Source organism: Phacochoerus africanus, chromosome 5 (assembly GCF_016906955.1).
Source record: "Phacochoerus africanus isolate WHEZ1 chromosome 5, ROS_Pafr_v1, whole genome shotgun sequence".
NCBI classification, from domain to species: Eukaryota; Metazoa; Chordata; class Mammalia; order Artiodactyla; family Suidae; genus Phacochoerus; species Phacochoerus africanus.
The window spans coordinates 11,574,213-11,594,479 of NC_062548.1; the positions used below are offsets into that span (position 1 = coordinate 11,574,213).

Below are 20,267 nucleotides of genomic sequence, written 5' to 3' on the forward strand. Positions count from 1 at the left end.
GGAACAGCAGGGTCCCTGCCCTCACGGAGCTCCCTGTCTGGGGAGACCGACAACAAGCAGATAACCAACAAGGGCATTTCAGGGTACGGTAAGGGCCTCTGCAGGAAACACCCAGAGGTGTTGTGAGTCACGATAAGGTGATACTGCAGGGAAAGGGGTGGGGAGAGGCTTTAAATTAGAGAGGCTGCCTTAGAGGGTATAGTATTTGAACAGCCTGGAGAAGGAGAAACATCCAGCCTTGCAGAGAACGTGACCGTTCCAGGTGGCGTAAAGAGCATCAGGGACAGAATTTCAAATGTTTGAGAAACAAAGAGGCAGCCATGTGGTTGGGGTGTAACAAGTAGAAGAGTGAATGGGATTTTGTCCGCCACGTGGGAGGGACTTCATTGGAGGGGGGCTGTGGTCAGGGCAGCATGATCTCAAGCGTGGTTTTAAGGATCGCTGGCTGCTGGGCAGAGAGCAGCTTGGGCAGGGCTAATCCAGTTGGGAGGTCGTTTCAGTGGTCCGGCGGGGACATGATAGTGGTTTGGGTTTGGGTAGAGGCAGAAGAGATGGAGAGAAAGAGGGGTTGGGAAACAGAAAGGACAGCATTGCTCACAGTTTGGGTGGGAGCACTGAGGCAAAGGCAGCTGTTAAGGATGGTTTCTAGGGAGGCTGGGAGACGAATGGTTGGGCAGTGGGGCTGCTGGTAGAACTTAGGCGTTCAAAGCCGTGGGTCTGGTTGAAATCACTCGAGCTAATAGAAGCAGTTAGCCATCTGGGGCACAGCCGCCGTGGGATAGGCCGAGAGGCAGGCAGGTGGACGCAGTGAGGCTTCTGGGAATTGCTGAAGGCAGCGCTGTGTGGGGAGAGGGACCTAGGTTTGAATTCTGGCTCCACCCGCTGCTGCCTGTGCTGCTTGACTCAGAAATGGGGGGTCAAAGGCCCTGCTGCTGCCCCTAATCTGGTGACGATGATGATGACGACGACGACAACGGCGTCACTAGACCATGACTGTTATTATTTCTGATCAAGAGAAGAATTATAGGAATTCCTGTTGTGGCTCCGCAGGTTAAGAGCCCAACATGGTGTCCATAAGGATGCAGGTTCCATCCCTGGCCTTGCTCAGTGGGTTAAGGATCTGGCGTTGCCACAAGCTGTGGTGTAGGTCACGGATGCAGCTCAGATCCAGCATTGCTGTGGCTGTGACGTAGGCCTCAGTTGCAGTTCTCATTGGACCACTAGCCCAGGAACTTCCATATGGAAAGAGTGTGGCTGAACAAAGAAAAAAAGAGAGAGAGAAGAATTAAAAAGAGTCGATGTTGGACACCAGCTTGCAAGGATCAAGGCCAAGACCAGAGCAGTGTCACAGTGCTAAGGGCTGTGTTTTGTCTTCTGTGCCTCCCTTGTCCCTTCCCCAAAGCTCATGTGACCTCAGCTCGGGTCTGAGTCTGTTGTCCTCACTCAGGCTGTCCCCACCTGCACTGTGATGTGCCCTGTAAGTCTTTTGAGTCTGTCTCTCCCCGGTGCCCACAGCTCCCCCTCCCCCAGCGCCAGCCTCGTTCCTCCCCAAGAGGAGCTGATGGCCCAGAGGATCCCTTTCTCTTCTGCATCTCAGGATCCAGCCCTTGGCCAGGAGATTCTTTCAGCCTGGCTCGTGGATTATTCTGGAAGCCTTCGCAGGAAGGCAGGCTGGGATGGAGGAAGGATGAGAGACTAGACCAAGTCACAGGTGTTACCAGGACCATCTGCTTCATCTGCTTACGCCCAGCTTCTAAACCTGACTGTGCAGGACGGCAGCCCTCTGCTCCCCAGGGCAGGCAGCATTGCTGAGGCCTTTGCTGGCGGCCATCTGTGGCTTTGCTAAGCAAATGCCCTTTTCATGTCTTCCCTCTGCCTCCTTTCTTTCTTTTTTTTTTTTGTCTTTTTTTTTTGAGGGCCGCACCCGCAGGATATGGAGGTTCCCAGGCTAGGGGTCTAATCAGAGCTGTAGCCACCAGGCCTACACTACAGCCACAGCCACAACAGATCCGAGCCATGTCTGCGACCTACACTACAGCTCACGGCAACGCCAGATCCTTAACCCACTGATCAAGGCCAGGGATCGAACCCGCAACCACATGGATCCTAGTCAGATTCATTTCCGCTGCGCCGCAACAGGAACTCCCCCTCTGCCTCCTTTCGATCCTACTTCCTCCCTCCTCCTATCCTGCCTGGTCTCAGGTTTTCCTGCACTTGGCCCTCCGGTCCCTGGCTCCAGACCTGCCACCCCCACCGGGCACATCCCCCATGTCTGCCCCTGCCCTGGAACCTTTGCGAGCCAGCCCAGCCTTGGCAGCCCCAGGGCTGGCCCCCACCAGCAGCTGTGTGCGTGACCCGACAGTGGCCAGCTGGCCCCCGCAGGAGCAAGGCCCGAAGGTTACCCGTTGGCTGCAGCCTGGCTGAGGCCGAGGCTGTCCTGAGGGAGCAGAGCCCGGGGAGGTGGGGGGGCCGGGAGAAAGCTGCCCTTTCTGCGGTGCCTGCTGATAATTGGCTCTCCGGAACCAGCCCGGGACACCAGGGCCAGCTGGGTCAGGAAGTGGTGCACAATGCCGCTCTTTCAGGGGGACACTGCGTGGTCTTGGGTCCTGTGCGGCTCCAGGGAAATCTGGAGAACAGCCTGTTCCCTGAGGATGTTCTCTCACGCAGGCGGGAGGTGAGGACGGAGCGCCGAGCTTCCCACCCTCCGTCCCGGGAGGCTCCCCTCCGGCCTTGCCCAGCTCCGAACCCGGTTATTTCCTGTAAGAGAGGCTGGGCGGGGTGGGGGGGAGGGAAAGAGCAGATTTATTCCCTAGAGACCAGGAATCGCATACCTGGTGCTTTTTATTTTGATTGTCTTTTTGCCTTTTCTAGGGCCGCTCCCGTGGCACATGGAGGTTCCAGGCTAGGGGTCCAATCGGAGATGTAGCTGCCAGCCTACGCCAGAGCCCCAGCAACGCAGGATCCGAGCCGCGTCTGCGACCTACACCACAGCCACAGCAACGCCAGATCCTTAACCCACTGAGCAAGGCCAGGGATCAATCCTTCAACCTCATGGTTCCTAGTTGAATTCTTTAACCATTGCACCATCCTGGTGCTTTTTAGAGGCAGGCGCACTGGGAAGGGGTCACTGAGTCCCTCCTGATGTCATGATATATTCAGACTCTGCGCAGCTGTGGCAGCTGTGGGCCCTCGCAGGAAGCTGGCAGGGTCCTCACCCGGGGACTTTAATCTCGGCAGGGAGGTGAGACAGTATACTAGGTGTCAGATACCTGAAGAGAAGTGGGAGTTCAAAAAGAAAGAAGGACCAAAGAAGATGTGATGGGCCAGCGTGGCCTGGCAAGTGTACAGGAAGGTGAAGGTGGTCGGTGCTGAGAAGACGGGCGGGATCTGGGAGAGAGAAGGAGGTGGAGGAGCGGGGGGCTTGGGACAGCATCCCAGGCACACGGGAAACCCGGCCACGTGAGGAACTTCTGCCCTGGCTGCATCCGCGTGTCTGAGGTCCTGGAGGACCAACAGCCTGCCTTTTTGGGCCCAGACGCTGAGCCCTGCCTCTGAGCCCAAAAAGCCTTGCTGCAAAGACTGAGCGATGGGCCTAGAGCCGTGGGCTGGACGCCGCCTCTCAGGCACTGCTGGGCGGCACGGCGTTGGTTGGAGAACTTTGGGCACGTTGGCTCAGTAGGTGGGCGCTCCCGTGGGCCTGCCGGAGTCACCAGATGAAGGGTGTGGGCCAGGCAGGGGCTGCAGGTGTCTTGTAGCCGTTGGTTTGAGAAGAAGCTTCATTCCATAGCCCAGTGCCTTAGCCCAGTGCCAGGCAAGGTCCTGTGATGGGGTATTGGGCTCGTCCTGGGGCTGCGACTTTTCCTTGGTCAGGACACAGAGGAGGTAACTCCTCAAACACCGGAGGATGGAGGAGCATGGGTATCAGGTCCCACCCCTGCTCCAGAGCCTCCCGTGCAGCTCAGTGTCCACTGGGTTGTAATTTCTTGCCATGATGTCCAAAGCCCCCCACCACCTGGAGGGCCTTTACAGAGTCTAAAAATGGGAAGGGATGTAATGATCACGTAATCCAGCCTGAGCCGCTACGTCTTCCCCACAGTAACCCTGAGGAGAGAGTGCCTTGCCTCTGTTTCTTCTTCTTCTTTTTTTTTTTTTTTTTTTTTTCCTCTTTTTTGGGCCACACCTGCGGCATAGGGAAGTTCCCAGGCCAGGGGTCAAATCAGAGCTGTAGCCTCAGGCCTATACACCACAGCCACAGCAACTTGGGATCTGAGCCGCTGTGACCTACACCACAGCTCACGGTAACACCGGATCCTTAACCCACTGAGTGAGGCCAGGGATCGAACTTGTGTCCTCCTGAATGCCAGTCAGATTTGTTTCCTCTGAGCCATGACAGGAACTCCCTGTTACTTCTCTTTCATGAGTCAGCTTTAAGTTTATCGGGAAATGGGCTTGCTGTACTTGTAGCCATTGGTCTAGTTTTGATCCCTACGGTCATTCCAACTTCCACGTGACCACCTTTCAGAATATGGATATTCCTCTAAGTTTTCTTCTGGTCCCAGGCCCATCCCAGTCCAGGTTACTGTCTTTTAGAAGTTGTCTAGTTTGTCAGTTTTGCAATGTACAAAGTCTAAAACTGAATGGTGTTTTATGTGTGAATTTATCTTCATAGAGAATTAGAACGATCCCCTCCCTCATTCTGAGCGCTATACTCCTTTTAATATATCCAGAGCTCAGACTTGTGTTTTGATCAGCCACAGAACTATGTTGCTTGTATGAAGTTAGCAACCAAATAAAACACCTTGCATCATTTTCACAAGTGCTGCTTTGTGTCACATCTCCCCTGTACCACCGAGTGTAAACCTGCATATAGGAAACTTCCTTTATACCTGTTGGAATGCATCTTGTGAAGCTTAACCCATTTTTCTCGACTGTGGGAATGGTCTGGATTTGGATTCCGTGTCTTTGTGGTGTGGAGGTTGTGGTCTAGAGCCTGAGCTGTCCAGCCCCGCTTCCGAGTCTGAGGTCCCAGCTCTTTGGCTGGTGGAGGGACCTTGGACAATTAGCCACTCTCAGTCTTGGTTTCCTCATCTGTAAAATCAAGATGATTAATACTAATACCTACTTGTAGGAATGGAGTTATGAGACTTTAATGAGATAATCTATGCAAAATACTTATTAACACAGGGCCGCGTGGTAATCACTCATTAGCTGCCATTGTCTTAATGATTAGAACCACTGCTCCTGCTCATTCTGCATCCTCATTCTTTTCAAAAGGCGCTTTCTCACCCCAAGCCCCTCCAGCTTCATTGTCCTTTGCTTTTAGTGTCACCGCAGCCTGAGATGCTCGCCTCTGTTCTGCCACCTGTCCAGCTTCAAAACCTTTGCAGCATCTTTGACGCTTCCTTCTGCCGTGTCCCCTGTGACGGGGAGCTCCTACCGGCCAATCTTATGGAAGTTGTTTTATAGCCAACCTGACGTCAGGTTCTTTCCATTTTCACTCCCAACGTTTGGGTTGAGGCCTTTACGCCTTCACATCTCTGTTGTTAATAGCTGCCTCCTTCATCTCTCTTCCGCCAGCTGTTTCTGTACCTTCCTGCCCACTCCAATGCCCACTGGCCTCCTACACCCAGCGCCACGTCCTTTTCTGCCCTCATCCCTCTTCCGCCCTTGCATTCATGCCCGAACCAGCCTGCCTGCTCCAGGCCTTTCTGGAACTGGGCTCGAGGATCTGGCCATCCCAATAGTATGACCTTGGGCAAGCTTTTCTGTGCAGTAACCAGATAAGTTAATAAGTGCCCCTTGAATCTGTAGGCAGTAATTAGCAGGGGAGGCGCCTGGGACACACAGGTAACCCCTCTCTTCCTTTGATAAATCTGCCTGAGCAGCATCGCAGTTTCAGGAGATTCCTCCCTCCTTTCAACATTGAGAGCACAGAATATTTGCAGTTTTCGGACATGCATATACCCACACAGAGACTCTATAGTTACAAACTCATGGTCTATTATTTTGTGTGGCTTACGGGAATTGTAAGGATTAAGGATCTTTTTCTTTCAAGCAAGCCTCCTACTGACCACAAGCTTGGGCAATTGGTCTGACAGTCCACAAAATAAACAGATATTTGTGGACTAAATCTAAACCCCACCCAACACGGTCCTCCCCTGAGGCGCTGACGAGGTCTAGCATTTCTGCCCAAGGTGGATTTCTTCTCTTCTTCCATCACAGCCCGCGACTGGCTGTCTGCCAACCTTCTAGGACTTGACCACATCCAGTTCACGTCTCACTGCCCTGGGGTCTCTCTTGCTGTCATCTTACGTTTTTAGGCCCCTTATAATTCCTTATAAAAGCAGGCAAGCTCTAAGGGCTCAGCAAGTCTGGTGGCTTTGCCCAGAGGTCTGTCTGCAGCCAGGATCCTGTCATTGTCCTGGAGCCAGGACAGAAACATAGCTGAAAGCGCTGAAATTCACCTGATGTCTGCAGGAAAGAGGGTGGCCTGGGACGGGCCTGGAAGCAGAAGCTGAGACACAAGGTCCAAGGAGGGGCTTGTGCAGAGGAAGCTGGAAGCCCTGGGCCTCCATAGGACACAGGGGCAACCTCACTGGGAGATCTGGGGAGAATACACTTTTTACTTCTTTCTTGCAGCATCTCCGTAAGAGATTTCTTCTGGACTGGTCTTACTGTTGTGCTGACAGGCAACAGCTGTGCTCCATGGAGCCCCCTCTGAGTGCTCGCGGGAAAAGGGAGTATCGGCCCTCTTCCTTGTCCTTGGGGCGGTGACCAAGTCTGATGGGGAAAGGACCCTGTGTTATTTTCCTGGGATTGCCTTAACACATTCCCAAGTACTGAGTGGCTTAGAACAATAGGAATTGATTCTTTCAGGGTTCTGGAGGCCAGAAGGCCAAAGTCAAGGTATCAGCAGGGCCGTGTTCCCTTTGGAGGCTCTAGGGAAGAATCATCCTTGCCTCTTCCCAGCTGGCGGGCCATTCTTGGCACTCCTTGGCCCATCGCTCACGCCTGCCTCCGTCTTCACACGGCCGTCTTCTCCCTGAGTGTCTGTGTACCTGCATCTTCAGGTGGTTTTATAAGGACACCAGTCATACTGGATTTAGGACCCACCTTAATCCAGTATGACCTCATCTTAACTAATTACATCTGCAAAGATCCTGTTTCCAAATGCAATCACATTCACAAGTGCTGGGGGATTTGAATATATCTTCTTGGCAGAGATACAATTTAACCCACAACAGGTTTATGCTATTAAAGAGTTGGGCTCACAGACAAAGAAAACAAACTTATGGTTACCAAAGGGGATGGGGGGAGATAAATTAGGAGTTTGGCATTCACACATACACATTGCTATGTATGCAGCAGATACCGACAAGGACCTACTGAACACAGGGAACTATGCTCAATATTTGGAAATAATCTGTAATGGAAAAGACTCTCAAAAAGGATGTGTGTGTGTCTGGAGTTCCCTTCGTGGCACAGTGGTTAACGAATCCGACTAGGAACCATGAGGTTGCGGGTTCGGTCCCTGCCCTTGCTCAGTGGGTTAACGATCCGGCGTTGCCGTGAGCTGTGGTGTAGGTTGCAGATGTGGCTCGGATCCCGCGTTGCTGTGGCTCTGGTGTAGGCCGGAGACTACAGCTCCGATTGGACCCCTAGCCTGGGAACCTCCATATGCCGTGGGAGCAGCCCAAGAAATAGCAAAAAAAAAAAAAAAAAAAAGGTGTGTGTGTGTGTGTATAACTGGATCACTTTACCTCCACATGACTAGGAACCATGAGGTTGTGGGTTCGATCCCTGGCCTCGCTCAGTGGGTTAAGGATCCAGCGTAGCCATGAGCTGTGGTGTAGATCGAAGACGCGGCTCGGATCTGGCGTTGCTGTAGCTGTGGTATAGGCCGGCAGCAACAGTTCCGATTCGACCCCTTGCCTGGAACCTCCATATGCCGCGGGAGCAGCCCTAGAAAAAAGACAAAAAAAAAAGAGAGAGAAAAGTGATAGCCCTTGTTGGTGGGGAAAGTTTTGTACATTGCCAGTGGAAATGTGAATTGTTAGAGCCTGCTTAGAAACCCTGGTGGCAATCTTGTTTAGATCCCAGTTAAAACAGCTGCAAGGGTTTTTTGTTTTGACCTGAGAGAAATGTGAACACAAACCATTTCACGGGATTATGAAATTATCCTTGGGAGTTCCTGCTGTGGTTCAGTGGGTTAAGAATCTGACTGGCTGCAGGGGTTCCCACTGTGATTCATCAGGTTAAGGAGCTGACATTATCTCTGAGGATGCAGGTTCGATACCTGTCCTTGCTCAGGGGGTTAAGGATCTGATGTTGCCACAACTACAGCATAGGTCACAGATGAGGCTTGAATCTGGTGTACTGTGGCTGTGTGTGGCCTCAGCTGCAGCTCCAATTAGACTTCTAGCCTGGGAATTTCCATATTGCCACAAGTATGGCTGAAAAAAAGGAAAAAAAAGAAGAAAGAATCTGATTGCTGTGACTTGGATTGCTCTGGAGGTGTGGGTTTGATCCCCAGCCCAGCACGATGGGTTAAAGGATCCGGCATTGCTGCAGCTGCAGCTTGGATTCAGTCTCTGGCTCAGGAACTTCCATATGCTGCACGTGCATGCAACCATTAAAAAATAGAAAAGAAAAAGAAATCATCCTTAAAATTTTAGGTGTGATCATAATATGATGGTTAAGATTTAAAGAGGTTTTTTTTTTTTTTCTCCTTAGAGATTCCTACTGAAATATGTGCTGATAAATAGCATAATACCTAGGATTTACTTCATATAATCCAGGAAAACAAGGCGGTCAGGGACCAAAGGTGTAAGGCAGGGTTCAGCACACTGGAGGTTCGGGCCAAATCCAGACCACCTCCTGGTTCTGTAAATAAAGTTTTATTGGAATTTAGCCACAGCCATTCGGTTAAGATACAGTTAGTATCGCTGAGGCTCCTTTTTGGCTCCAGCAGCAGTTGAATAGTTGAGATGGAGACCATGTGGCCTGCAAAGCCTAAAATATTTACTAACTGGCTCTTTACAGAACATGTTTGTGACTTCTCAAAGGAAGCGTGTGTGGCTACAAGTTCATAGTAGTTGATGCCGGGACTGACTAGATGAGGGCTCGTTAGACTGATCATTATTGTGTGTGCTTGGACTTTTCTATAATGAAAAGTTAAAAGAAAAAAAAGAAGAAGAAAAAAAAGCAGACCCTGGAGTTCCCGTCATGGCGAAGTGGTTAACGAATCCAACTAGGAACCATGAGGTTGCGGGTTCAATCCCTGGCCTTGCTCAGTGAGTTAACGATCTGGCGTTGCCATGAGCTGTGGTGTAGGTCGCAGACGCGGCTCGGATCCTGTGTTGCTGTGGCTCTGGTGAAGGCTGGCAGCTATAGCTCCGATTCGACCCCTAGCCTGGGAACCTCCATATGCCGCGGGAGCAGCCCTAGAAAAGGCAAAAAGACAAAAACAAACAAAAAAAAAGGCAGACCCAGTAATCTCACTCCTAACACGCTAACCCGTGAAATTGAAAGTAGCAAAATTACTACGAATACATGGGTGAGAATGTTTACTGTTTGGGATTTACAGATACGCTCTACTGCATACGATCGATAAACAGCAAGGACCTACTGTGTAGCACAGGGAACGGTTCTCAATATCTTTCATTAACCTATAATGGAAATGAATCTGAAAAAGAATATTATATGTAATATATATATAACTGAATCACTTTGTTGTACACCTAAAAAATGACATAACTTTTTTTTTCTTTTTTTGCCTTTGAGGGCCTCACTGGTGGCATATGGAGGTTCCCAGGCTACGGATTGAATTGGAGCTGTTACCTTCTAGCCTACACCACAGCCACAGCAATGAGGAATCCGAGCCATGTCTGCGACCTACGCCACAGCTCACGGTGACGCCGGATCCTTAACCCCCTGAGGGAAGCCGGGGATCAAACCTGCATCTTCCTGGTTCCTAGTCGGATTCCTTTCCATTGCGCCACAGCAGGAACTCCCATGACACAACACTGTAAATCAACTATACTTCAATTAAAGAAAGAGAGAGGATGTTTACTAAAATAGTTTACGGGGAATAAATTGTCTCCCAGTACAAGACGCTATAAATCACATCCACCCACAGCAGGGACTATTCTGTTGTCTTTTTAAAGAATAAACTAGAGGAGTTCCCATCGTGGCACAGCAGAAGCAAACCTGACTAGGAACCGTGAGGTTGTGGGTTCAATCCTTGGCCTTGCTCAGTGGGTTGGCGATCCAGCGTTACTATGAGCTGTGGTATAGGTCTCAGATGTGGCTCGGATGTGGGGTTGCTGTGGCTGTGTTGTAGGCCAGCAGCTACGGCTCTGATTGGACCCCTGGCCTGGGAACCTCCATGTGCCTTGAGTGTGGCCCTAAAAAGACAAAAGATTTTTAAAAAAATGAATGAACTACAGTTTTACCAGTTCAGTTGGAGAATGTTTCACGAGGCATTTTCTTTCTTTTTTCATTTTTGGCCACCCCATGGCATATGGAATTCCTGGGCCAGGGATCAGATCCTAGCCGCAGCCTCGACCTAAACCACAGCTGCAGCAACACTGGATTCTTAACCCACTGTGCTGGGCTGGGTATCGAACCTGCAACCCAGTGCACCAAGATGCCGCTGATCCCATTGCACCACAGCGGGAACTCCTCATGGGATATTTTCAAGTGCGAAAAGCAAAATGTCAAAAAGTCTGTGCATGACAGTCTCTGTTTTAGAGAACAGCGACAAAATTAGCCCCTTTGGAATGTAGGGAGGGGCGTGTGTGGGTGTGTGTGTTGTGTGTAGGATGTTTGCTAACGTGGGTCGGGGACAGAATGACATCTGTGGAAGGGCAGCAAAGCAAGACGGAGGAAGGCTCTACTTCAGACACAGCCTGTGTGCTAGGATCCCGTGCATATTAGTGTAGGTTATAGTTGCATGTATAGCCTGCTTTGCTAACTTCAAAAGAGAGTTATGATTTTAAACACAGCCAGAAAGGAGTGCTAATATGGTCATGCTTTGTGATCTCAGTGAGAACATGAAAGGGAATTTGGTTAGAAGGTGGAAAGTGCCCAAGAGTAGGGACACAGGGGAGAGTGACCACTGAGACGGCTGGGCCCTCTAGGGAAGGCTCCATGGAAGGTTCTAGCTGTGAGGAGCGGCTGCTGGTGTTGGAGCCGCAGCCCCTCCCTGATCTCAGCGCCTCTTCCTCCTGCTCCCGGAGAAATAATGTTTCCCCGAGGGATGAAAGGCACCCCTTTGTGCGGGCTTTAATTGCCATGTTGTTGTGCCAAGTGAATGAGTGGCAGGCGGGCACAGCAGCTGGGCCCAGCCAATGCCAGGCAGCAAAGCCCGCTGCCTTAGGACAGCCTGGGCCAGCTGGCCTGGGAGTGCTGCCCACCTCTGCCCCCCACGGGGGGCCCTGCCACTGGGACAGTGGGACCGAGGGGTCTGCGGGGAAAGAGGAGTCCTTGGAGGGAGAGGAAGAGGCGGGGCATCTGGGGGGACCTCAGCCACTGTCAGAAGCTTATTCATCTCATCCTCCTTTCCCCTCCCCCCCTTGTTTTGCAGACTGTCAGCATCAATAAGGCCATTAATACGCAGGAAGTGGCCGTAAAGGAAAAACACGCCAGAAATATCCTTTTGGATGTTGCTCGAAAGACCGACCCTGAGGGGTCAGATCCTGGGGACTGAGGTCAGGGCGAGGCATCCTTGCTCAGCTGCAGGGAGGGGAACCCCCCCCCCCCCCCGCTCCAAACAGTGCGGGTTGGCAGCAGCTGGCCTCAGAGCCCGCAGCCCGTCGGGGTGGAAGGGACCAGCGTCGCCGTCTAGCCCAGTCCCGCTCCTCTCCCGGGACTCAGCTTTTCACAACTGCAGGGCACGTGAGGCTTGCTCTCCTGTGAGGTGTTTCCTCAGGGCACAGGGAGGGTTCTCACTTGTATCATCAAAGCACTGGGGACCCTGCACTTTGACACACGGACTGTCCCCTTGGGGGCGTGATCACAGCCCCTTCTCTGAGCATGAAAGCAAAACACGTCTGCGTGGCAGAGGTTGGCCTCAAGCCAACACAAGGCCTCAACCATGGAAACAAGAGCCACCTGTGTGAGCTGGTTCAATGCGAGCTCGGGGGAGGAAGACGGGGTCAGGGTGGGTTGCAGAGCTGATCATCGGAAGGTTTTCACCAAGCCCCCCCACCCCAGCCCCCGCCCCCCCGACCCAGGGAGCTGGCAGAGGCCCTGGGTGACCACCATCATGGGTCCCTTGCCATCTACCCTTGAGGGAGAGTCCAGGTGCTGGCGGGCTAATCCGCAGAGGCTGCAGGAGAGGCTGCTGGGGGTGTGGCCCAGCAGGCGAGGGCTGGGCCTCTGTCTGGGATGGAGGGAAGCTCTTTCCCCCCGGGACCCCTCACGGTGGCTGCACCGCACCAGGGCGGGGGCCGAGGGCCTAATGCAAGGAGTCAGGTGTTGCCTGGAAGAGGAGCCAAGAGTGTCAGTAGCCAGGATGCAGGGGCCCCCAGCAGCGGCCTGGGCCCGTGAAAAGCGGACTCATGCCCTCCCTTGAAGAGTGGCCAAGAAAGAATTTTTAGAAGCTGTATTACGCGGTGAACATGCTAGCTGTAATCAACCCCCAGAAAGGCCTCATCACAGACTGAGCAAACCTAGAAGCAGGGCAGTCTGTGGTCCCACAGCAAAGCCCTCATTCCAAACAGAGCATCTTCCCACCACAGGCCAGCCAGGGCCTCTGCTGGCCCGGAGCGCACACGTGCGAATTAGGACGAGACACCTCTCCCCAAAGACATCACCATCTCTGGGGAAATCATCTAATACAATGAATTTTGTTACAATGAGGCACATCGTTGCCATCCATCAAAAAATTGCCAGAATACGCAGACAGATCTGTAGCAGCCTCGATACTTCCACAAGACACTGCAGATCCGTACGTGTATCCTGGCGGGGTTTTTTGGCAGGGGGTGCTGCGACCCACACGGGCCCCTTTGTTTTCCATGACCCTTCCTCACCATGCATACTGGGCACCCACCATGAGAAGGGGGCACAGACCTTTTGGTCTGTTGTCAACCGGCTGCCCCTCTCCAGCAACGCTGTGCTCTGCTGGAAGTTCTGCCACGTGTTCCACAAACTCCTCCGGGATGGACACCCAAATGTGAGTTCCTGGGGCTGCAGGGGTTGGGCAGGGAGCCAGGGACCCGTGTGAGGGAAGTGCCATTGCCTGAGTCACAAGAGCCACTGTCTGCTCCTGCCCAGAGGGTGGCAACTGCCCCCTTCTGGGCCTTTGGGGACCCATGTCAGAGACAGGTTCGTCTCTTTCCCATCATGGCCCTCTCTGCCCCACCCTAGACCCCTCTTTCACTCTCTTCTGTCTCTTCTGTTCCCTCTCCAGGTCCTGAAGGACTCCCTGAGATACAAAAACGAACTGAGTGACATGAGCAGGATGTGGGTGAGTTTGGACAAGCACCCAGGGGCCACCTGTGCCACCACATCCTTCCCTAGACGGCAGAGAACAAGACTTCCCCAGTGGAAGCTCATTTCTCTCTGGGCATTGGGATCCCTCAGCAGTGACACTGCCACAGTTTCTACTTCCTTCCTTCCACTGGTCCCCTTGAGGTCACACCATGCTAAGAACCGGCATTCCCAGGCAATGCCAGGGCCTTTTCTTCCCCGTCTAGGGATTCTCCTAGAATCTTGGGAAGAGGGATGAAGTAGGTGGCAACGGCGGAATCCATGGAAAAGAATGTTTTTGTACACAGGCCAGGATCCCTCTAGATCCAGGTATCCGAGGAGTTTGTGTATGGATGGGAGGTAATCTGCCTTTTGAAGAACCTCCCCATTGATTCTGGTGTGTCTTTTTCCTAAGTCACGAGGTAGTTAACCTGAGCAAAGCAGAGGTTTGCGTGGTAGAGAGCTTTCTGTTACTTTTCTGTAACAGAGGAAAAAGCTTAGGTCTTTGTCCTTTTTGCTAGAATCTACCTGGTATATCTTTTTCCATCCTTTTTACTTTTGACTTTTCCATAATCTTTTTAATATTTCGTACATGTCTATTTATTGCATTGTGGCCAGAGAATCAATATGATACTGATTTTTCAAAGTTTTTTGAGATTCGCTGAGTCAATTCATGGTCAGTTTTTTAAAAAATAGAAATGTGGCTGATGTGTAATATTAGTTTCAGGTACACAGCATAGTGATCGACTTTTCTATATTCTTACGTCTTCGAAATACCACTTGTCAATAGCATTTAGTTGGATTTTTAAAAAAAATTCAAGGTGGAAGTCTTGAATTTACATGTATATTTACTATAATGGATAATATGTGTAGATGAGATTTCTCATCTTATTTGGTGCTCTTTGTCCCATCTGTCTATTTCTGTTTCTCTCATTGTTTGCCTTCTTTTGGATTGATAGGGGTTTTTTGTTTTTTTTTTTTTCCCTTTCATTATCCCCTCAATATTAGTGGAAAATTTTGTTAAAGGTGCTTTTTCTAAAAATTTTTTGGTAATGTTCTTTCATGATTACAAAATGCATGCTTAGCTTCTCAGTGTCTAAGATTCATATCTTCCTCTGTTTCCTGGATAACACAAAGCTGTCTTAACTCCGTGTACTCCCTTGTGTGTTGCTCTCTGGTATTTTAATCTCGGTTGTGATTTTCTTTCCAGACCCTACAAGATATTTTATGTTACTGGTTCTTTTCTGTGCTTTTCGTTTCCTCTTCCGTCCCAGACCTCCCATTCAGATCTCTTTCTTTCTGCCTGAATTACTTCCGTTAGAACTTCCTTTAGTGAGAGTTCGCTGGTGGCCGACAACTGTTATGACTTGATGGAGAATGTCTTTATTTCACCCTCATTCAGGGAAGATGTTTTCTCTGACTTTGGAATTCTGGGGTGATAGTTATTTTCTTTCAGCACATGGACGATATTCGTCAAGATATTCTGGGAGTTCCTGTCGTGGCTCAGTGGTTAATGAATCCGACTAGGAACCATGAGGTTGCGGGTTCGATCCCTGGCCTCACTCGGTGGGTTAAGGATCTGGCGTTGCCGTGAGCTGTGGTGTATGTAGGTCACAGACGCGGCTCGGATCCCGCGTTGCTGTGGCTGTGGCGTAGGCCGGTAGCTGCAGCTCCGATTCGACCCCTAGCCTGGGAACCTCCGTATGCTGCAGAAATGGCCCTAGAAATGGCAAAAAGACAAGAAAAAAAAAAAAAAAGGATATTCTTCAACTGATGGCTTCCATCAATTTTATGAAGTCTGCTGTCAGACTCACCATTAAGCTTTTGAAGCTAATCTGTTGGTTTTCCTGATTGTTTTTAAGTTCCTTGTATTTATCTAGGTATGAATATATTTTAGAGTTTTGGACTTTTATCGGTTCTGAGCAATTATCATTGTTTCTTTAAATATTGCCTCTGCTTCATTCTGTTTTCTCCTCTGAGACTTTTTTAACAGCGTCTTCAACTTTCTCATTCTAATCCCCATGTCTTTAAACCACTATTCCATTTGTTTTTTCTACCTGTTTGTCTCTGTACTGAATTCTGGATAATTTCAGTAGATCTAGCTTTCAGTTTACTTATCCCCTCTTCAGCTGGGTCTAATGTGTTACTAAACCCCTCCATGAAAGTTTGCAGTTTTAGTAGAGTTCTCTCTTTTTTTTTTTTTTTTGAGTTTTGTTTTTGTTTCTCACATCTGCTTGGCATTCTTTATAAATTATTGTACCCTGCATATATTTTGAAACAGTCTCTAATTTATTTAGGCTCATTAAATATAGCAATTTCATATACTACTTTTTATACTCCCAGTATCTAAGGTCCTTAGAGATCTGTTTCTACCATCTGTTGTTTTGGTGAGTTTTGCTTGTGCTATACAGTTTCTTTTAGTTATTTTTCTCCTGTGAGCTGCTCATTTTCCTGGAGATTTTTTTTTTTTTTTTTTGGTCCGAATTCTTTGAAGTCTAACAAAGGCAGTTTCCTCCAGAGAGAATTTGCATTTGTGTCCATTGAGATTACTCTAAATTAAATTCTCAGCTTAAAAATTTTGTGAATTCAGAGCAGATCTCCTTGAGGACTGGCTCATGGGTCCAATTCTCAGCAGTAGCTTTTTCCTTCTCTCTGATCACAACAGTGGTTTCAGGCAGTACATTTTCTTCGCAGCCCTCAGGGCAGGACTCCTTCAGTGCAGGAGTACACGTGTATTATTTCCAATTTACCCTTAATCCCCCTGCACCGAGGAGGCGGTCTCTTGGCTCTTCTGCAAGGCTCTTCAACTTGGGCAGGTGAAAACCCTGCCTCCTGTTCACCACCTGGCCCTTGAGGCCCAGAAGACCAAAGCTCAGGTTCATAGATATGGTGTGGAAAAAGTATCCCCTCCCCACCATTCGCTGACCCCATCAAGCCGTTTGCTCTCTGAATATCTGAATTACTGAGTTTCTGGCCTGAGGATTTTTCCCTCTCTTGTTAGTTCATTAATGCCTTCAAAGTGCTTTTAATATCTCACTCAATATTGTTAGTAGTTTTCAGTGAGAAGGCCTACCTACCTTATTATTCAAAATGGAATTCTTGGAGTTCCCATCGTAGCTCAGTGGTTAACGAATCCGACTAGAAACCATGAGGTTTGATCTCTGGCCTTGCCCAGTGGGTTAAGGATCTGGCATTGCCGTGAGCTGTGGTGTAGGTTGCAGACGCGGCTCAGATCCTGCGTTGCTGTGGCTGTGGTGTAGGCCAGCGGCTACAGCTCCGATTCGACCCTTGGCCTGGGAACCTCCATATGCCGCAAGAGTGGCCCAAGAAATGGCAAAAAAAAAAAAAAAAAAAAGAAGAAGAAGTTCTTTCAGGTCTTTTTGCCTCTAGTCTGTCACTTCCACTTGACTAAGAGTTTATGACGTTAAAAACCTTTTTACTGGAGTTCCCGTCATGGTGCAGTGGAAACAGATCTGACTAGGAACCATGAGGTTGCGGGTTCGATCCCTGGCCTCACTCAGTGGGTTAAGGCTCCGGCGTTGTCGTGAGCTGTGGTGTAGGTCGCAGACATGGCTTGGATCCTGCGTTGCTGTGGCTGTGGTGTAGGCCGGCAGCTGCAGCTCTGATCGGACCCCTAGCCTGGGAACCTCCATATGCCGCGGGTGCGGCCCTAAAAAGACAAATACAAAACAAAACAAACCTTCTTTACTTAAAAAAAAAAAATGAAGATTTCATTTTCCTTTAAGAACAGTTTGAGGTTCACGGCAAAATTGAGTGGAAAGTATAGAGATTTTGCCGTATACCCGCCCTGCTCCCAAACATGCAGAGCCTCCCCTTTGATCAACATCCTCCATCACAGGGTGCATTTGTTTTAAGTGATGGACCTACTGCCACATCCATCATAATCACCAAAGCCCCTAGTTTGCATTACAGTTCGCTTGGGGTGGTGTACATTCTTTGGGTTTGACAAACCTATCCATCATACAGAATAGTTGCACTGACTTAAAAGTCCTCTATGCTCTACCTGTTCATCCTGCCTCACCCCTCCACCCCTTCACCCCACCTCTTGGCAACCGTTGATCTTTTTACTCTCCATGGTTTTACCTTTCCTAGATGTCATGTCATGGGAAGCATATTGTATGTAACCTTTTCAGACTGGCTTCTTTCACTTAGGAATATGCATTTAAAGTTCTTCCGTGGCTTGTCATAGCTTGACAACTCAGTTCTTTTTAGCGCTCAGTAATATTCCACTGTTTGGATGTCCCGCAGTTAATCCATTCACTTACCAAAGAACATTCTGATTGCTTCACGTGTTTGCAGTTATGAATAAAGCTGCTATAAACATCCATGTGCAGGTTTTTGTGTGAACGTGTTTTCAGCTCCTTGGGTGAAAACCAAGGAGCTCCGTTATTGAATGCTATGGTGATTGTATGTTTAGCTTTGTCAGAAACTACCCGACTGCTTTCCAAAGTGGCTATACCCTTCTGCATTCCCACCAGCAGTGAATGAGAGTTCCCATTGCTCTGCCTCCTCACCAGCATTTGGTGTTGTCAGTGTTCTGGATTTTGGCTGTTTGAATAGGTATGCAATGATATTTTGTTGTTTTCATTTGCATTTCCCTGTTGACATAGGATGTGGAGCGTCTTTTCCTATGCTTATTGGCCATGTGTGCATCTTTTTTGGTAAGGTTTCCATTAAGGTCTGTGCCCATTTTTTAGTTGGATTATTTGCTTTCTTATTAAGTTTTTTGTTTGTTTGTTTGTTGTTTTTCGTTCGTTTGTTTTAGCTGCACCTGTGGCATGCGGAAGGTCCCAGGCCAGGGATCGAACCTTAGCCACAGCAGTGACCATGCTGGCTCCTTAACCCACTGAGCCACCAGGGAACTCAACTCCTGTTGTTGAGTTTTAAGAGTATATTTATATATTTTAGATTGCAATCCTTTATCAGATGTGTCTTTTGCAAATATTCCAGTCTGTGGCTTTTCTTCTCATTCTCTTGGCAATGTCTTTTTAAGAGCAGAAGTTTTTAATTTTAATGAAGCCCAGCTTCTCAGTTACCTTCTTCATGGATTGTGCCTTTGGAGTTCTATCTAAAGAGTCATCACCGTACTCAAGGTCATCTAAGTTTTCTCCTTTGTGATCTAACGGGCATTTTCTCGTTTTGCATTTGACACGTCCATCTTTGATCTGTTCATCTTTTACTTTTGATCCTCATGCATTCTCGCACAGCACATAGTTGTCTGATGATGAGCATATTGTTGCTTTTTCTACTTTTCACTGCTCTCTGATTTTTCTATCATGAACCTGTATAATATAAAATGAATAAAATATGAATTTTCAAGGAAACTTCATACCTTATGAAATACTGTCATATCTGGCTTTGGTATGTTTAAGGTCCTTTGATTACTCAGCTCTCCTTTGTGTCCCTTGATGCATCTTTCAGTGGGGTTCCTCTACTCTGTGGGATATAGATGCACTTAGAAGAAAATGTGGAACTCAAGACTCACGTGGGAGCCACAGCTATTCAGTTTAAGATTCTTTGTGCCCCATTTCCCTCCTCTTTTATATATAACATAGAGTTGCCAGCATCACTCTGCTAAGCCTAGCTTTTTTCCAGGCACCAAGGACATGACTCTATGGTCAGATTATGGGAAGCCCTCTTTACCAGCTAGGTTTGGTCCCAGTTCAAATCCCCATCCCAGGTGTAATATCATAGATACTCTTAGTCTGTTGGAGTCCACCTGGGGGAGGTGTTTCCCTCCTCTGCTTGGATAGAGACAGAAGGAAGGAGGTAGCCCTGTAGCTGGATTGTGATGACTAAGAGTGGGAGATACAACATTCTTTTTTTTTTTTTTTTTTATTTTAGGGCCACACTTGCGGCATATGAAGGTTCCCAGGCTACTAGGGGTCTAATTGGAGCTACAGTTTCCGGCCTATGCCACAGCCACAGCCACGCCAGTTCTGAGCCACGTCTGTGACCTATACCACAGCTCACACAGTGAGCTGGATCCTTAACCCACTGAGCAAGGCCAGGGATCGAACCTGCAACCTCATGGTTTATATAGAAAAACTTTGCCCACAACTGAAACAACAACAGTAGGGAGTTGGTTTGATTAAGTTACAGAACAGATTTATAATGTGCTGGACAGTCGCTAAACATAATGCTACAGAAGAAAATTTAAGAAGACGGCAAAAATTGCAGTGTATTGAGTGGAAGAAAAAACGAAATTGATTCCATTTTGTGTGTGTGTGTGTGTGTGTGTGTGTTTCTTTTTAGAGCTACACCTGTGGCATATGGAGGTTCCCAGGCTAGGGGTCCAATCAGAGCTGTAGCCGCCAGCCTACAGCTCCAGCCACAGCAATGTGGGATCCGAGCCACATCTACGACCTGCACCACAGCTCACGGCAACACTGGATCCTTAACCCACTGAGCGAGTCCAGGAATCGAACCTGCATCCTCATGGATGCTAGTTGGATTCATTTCTGCTGAGCCATGACAGGAACTCCCTTTGTATATTTTTTTTAAATGGTGGAGCACAGAGGATTTGGGGGGCAGTGACACCACTCTGTATGATGGTATATGATGATAAAAACGTGTTATGGTACATTTGTCAAAACCCAGAGGATGTGCAAAACCAAGACCGAATCCTAAAGTAAAGTTTGCTTTGGGTAATAATGATGTGTCAGTGTGGGTTCCTCCATTGTCACGAATGTCCCACTCTGGTGCGAATGTTGGCAGTGGGGGAGGCTCTGCATGGGGGGCAGGGGGGCGAGGGTAGATGGGAAATCCCAGTG

General features: G+C 49.1%; 1 protein-coding gene across 3 annotated transcripts in view; it reads left to right on the forward strand.

Moving 5' to 3' along the window:
- Positions 1-20,267, forward strand: part of HIP1 (huntingtin interacting protein 1) — a 162,815-nt gene that overhangs the window by 96,290 nt on the left and 46,258 nt on the right. For all 3 annotated transcript variants that reach the window (XM_047779837.1, XM_047779838.1, XM_047779839.1), the window contains exons 2-4: positions 11,588-11,651; positions 13,035-13,177; positions 13,415-13,471. In XM_047779837.1, coding sequence (XP_047635793.1) covers positions 11,588-11,651; positions 13,035-13,177; positions 13,415-13,471 — 264 coding nt within the window. The remainder of the gene's footprint in view (positions 1-11,587; positions 11,652-13,034; positions 13,178-13,414; positions 13,472-20,267) is intronic.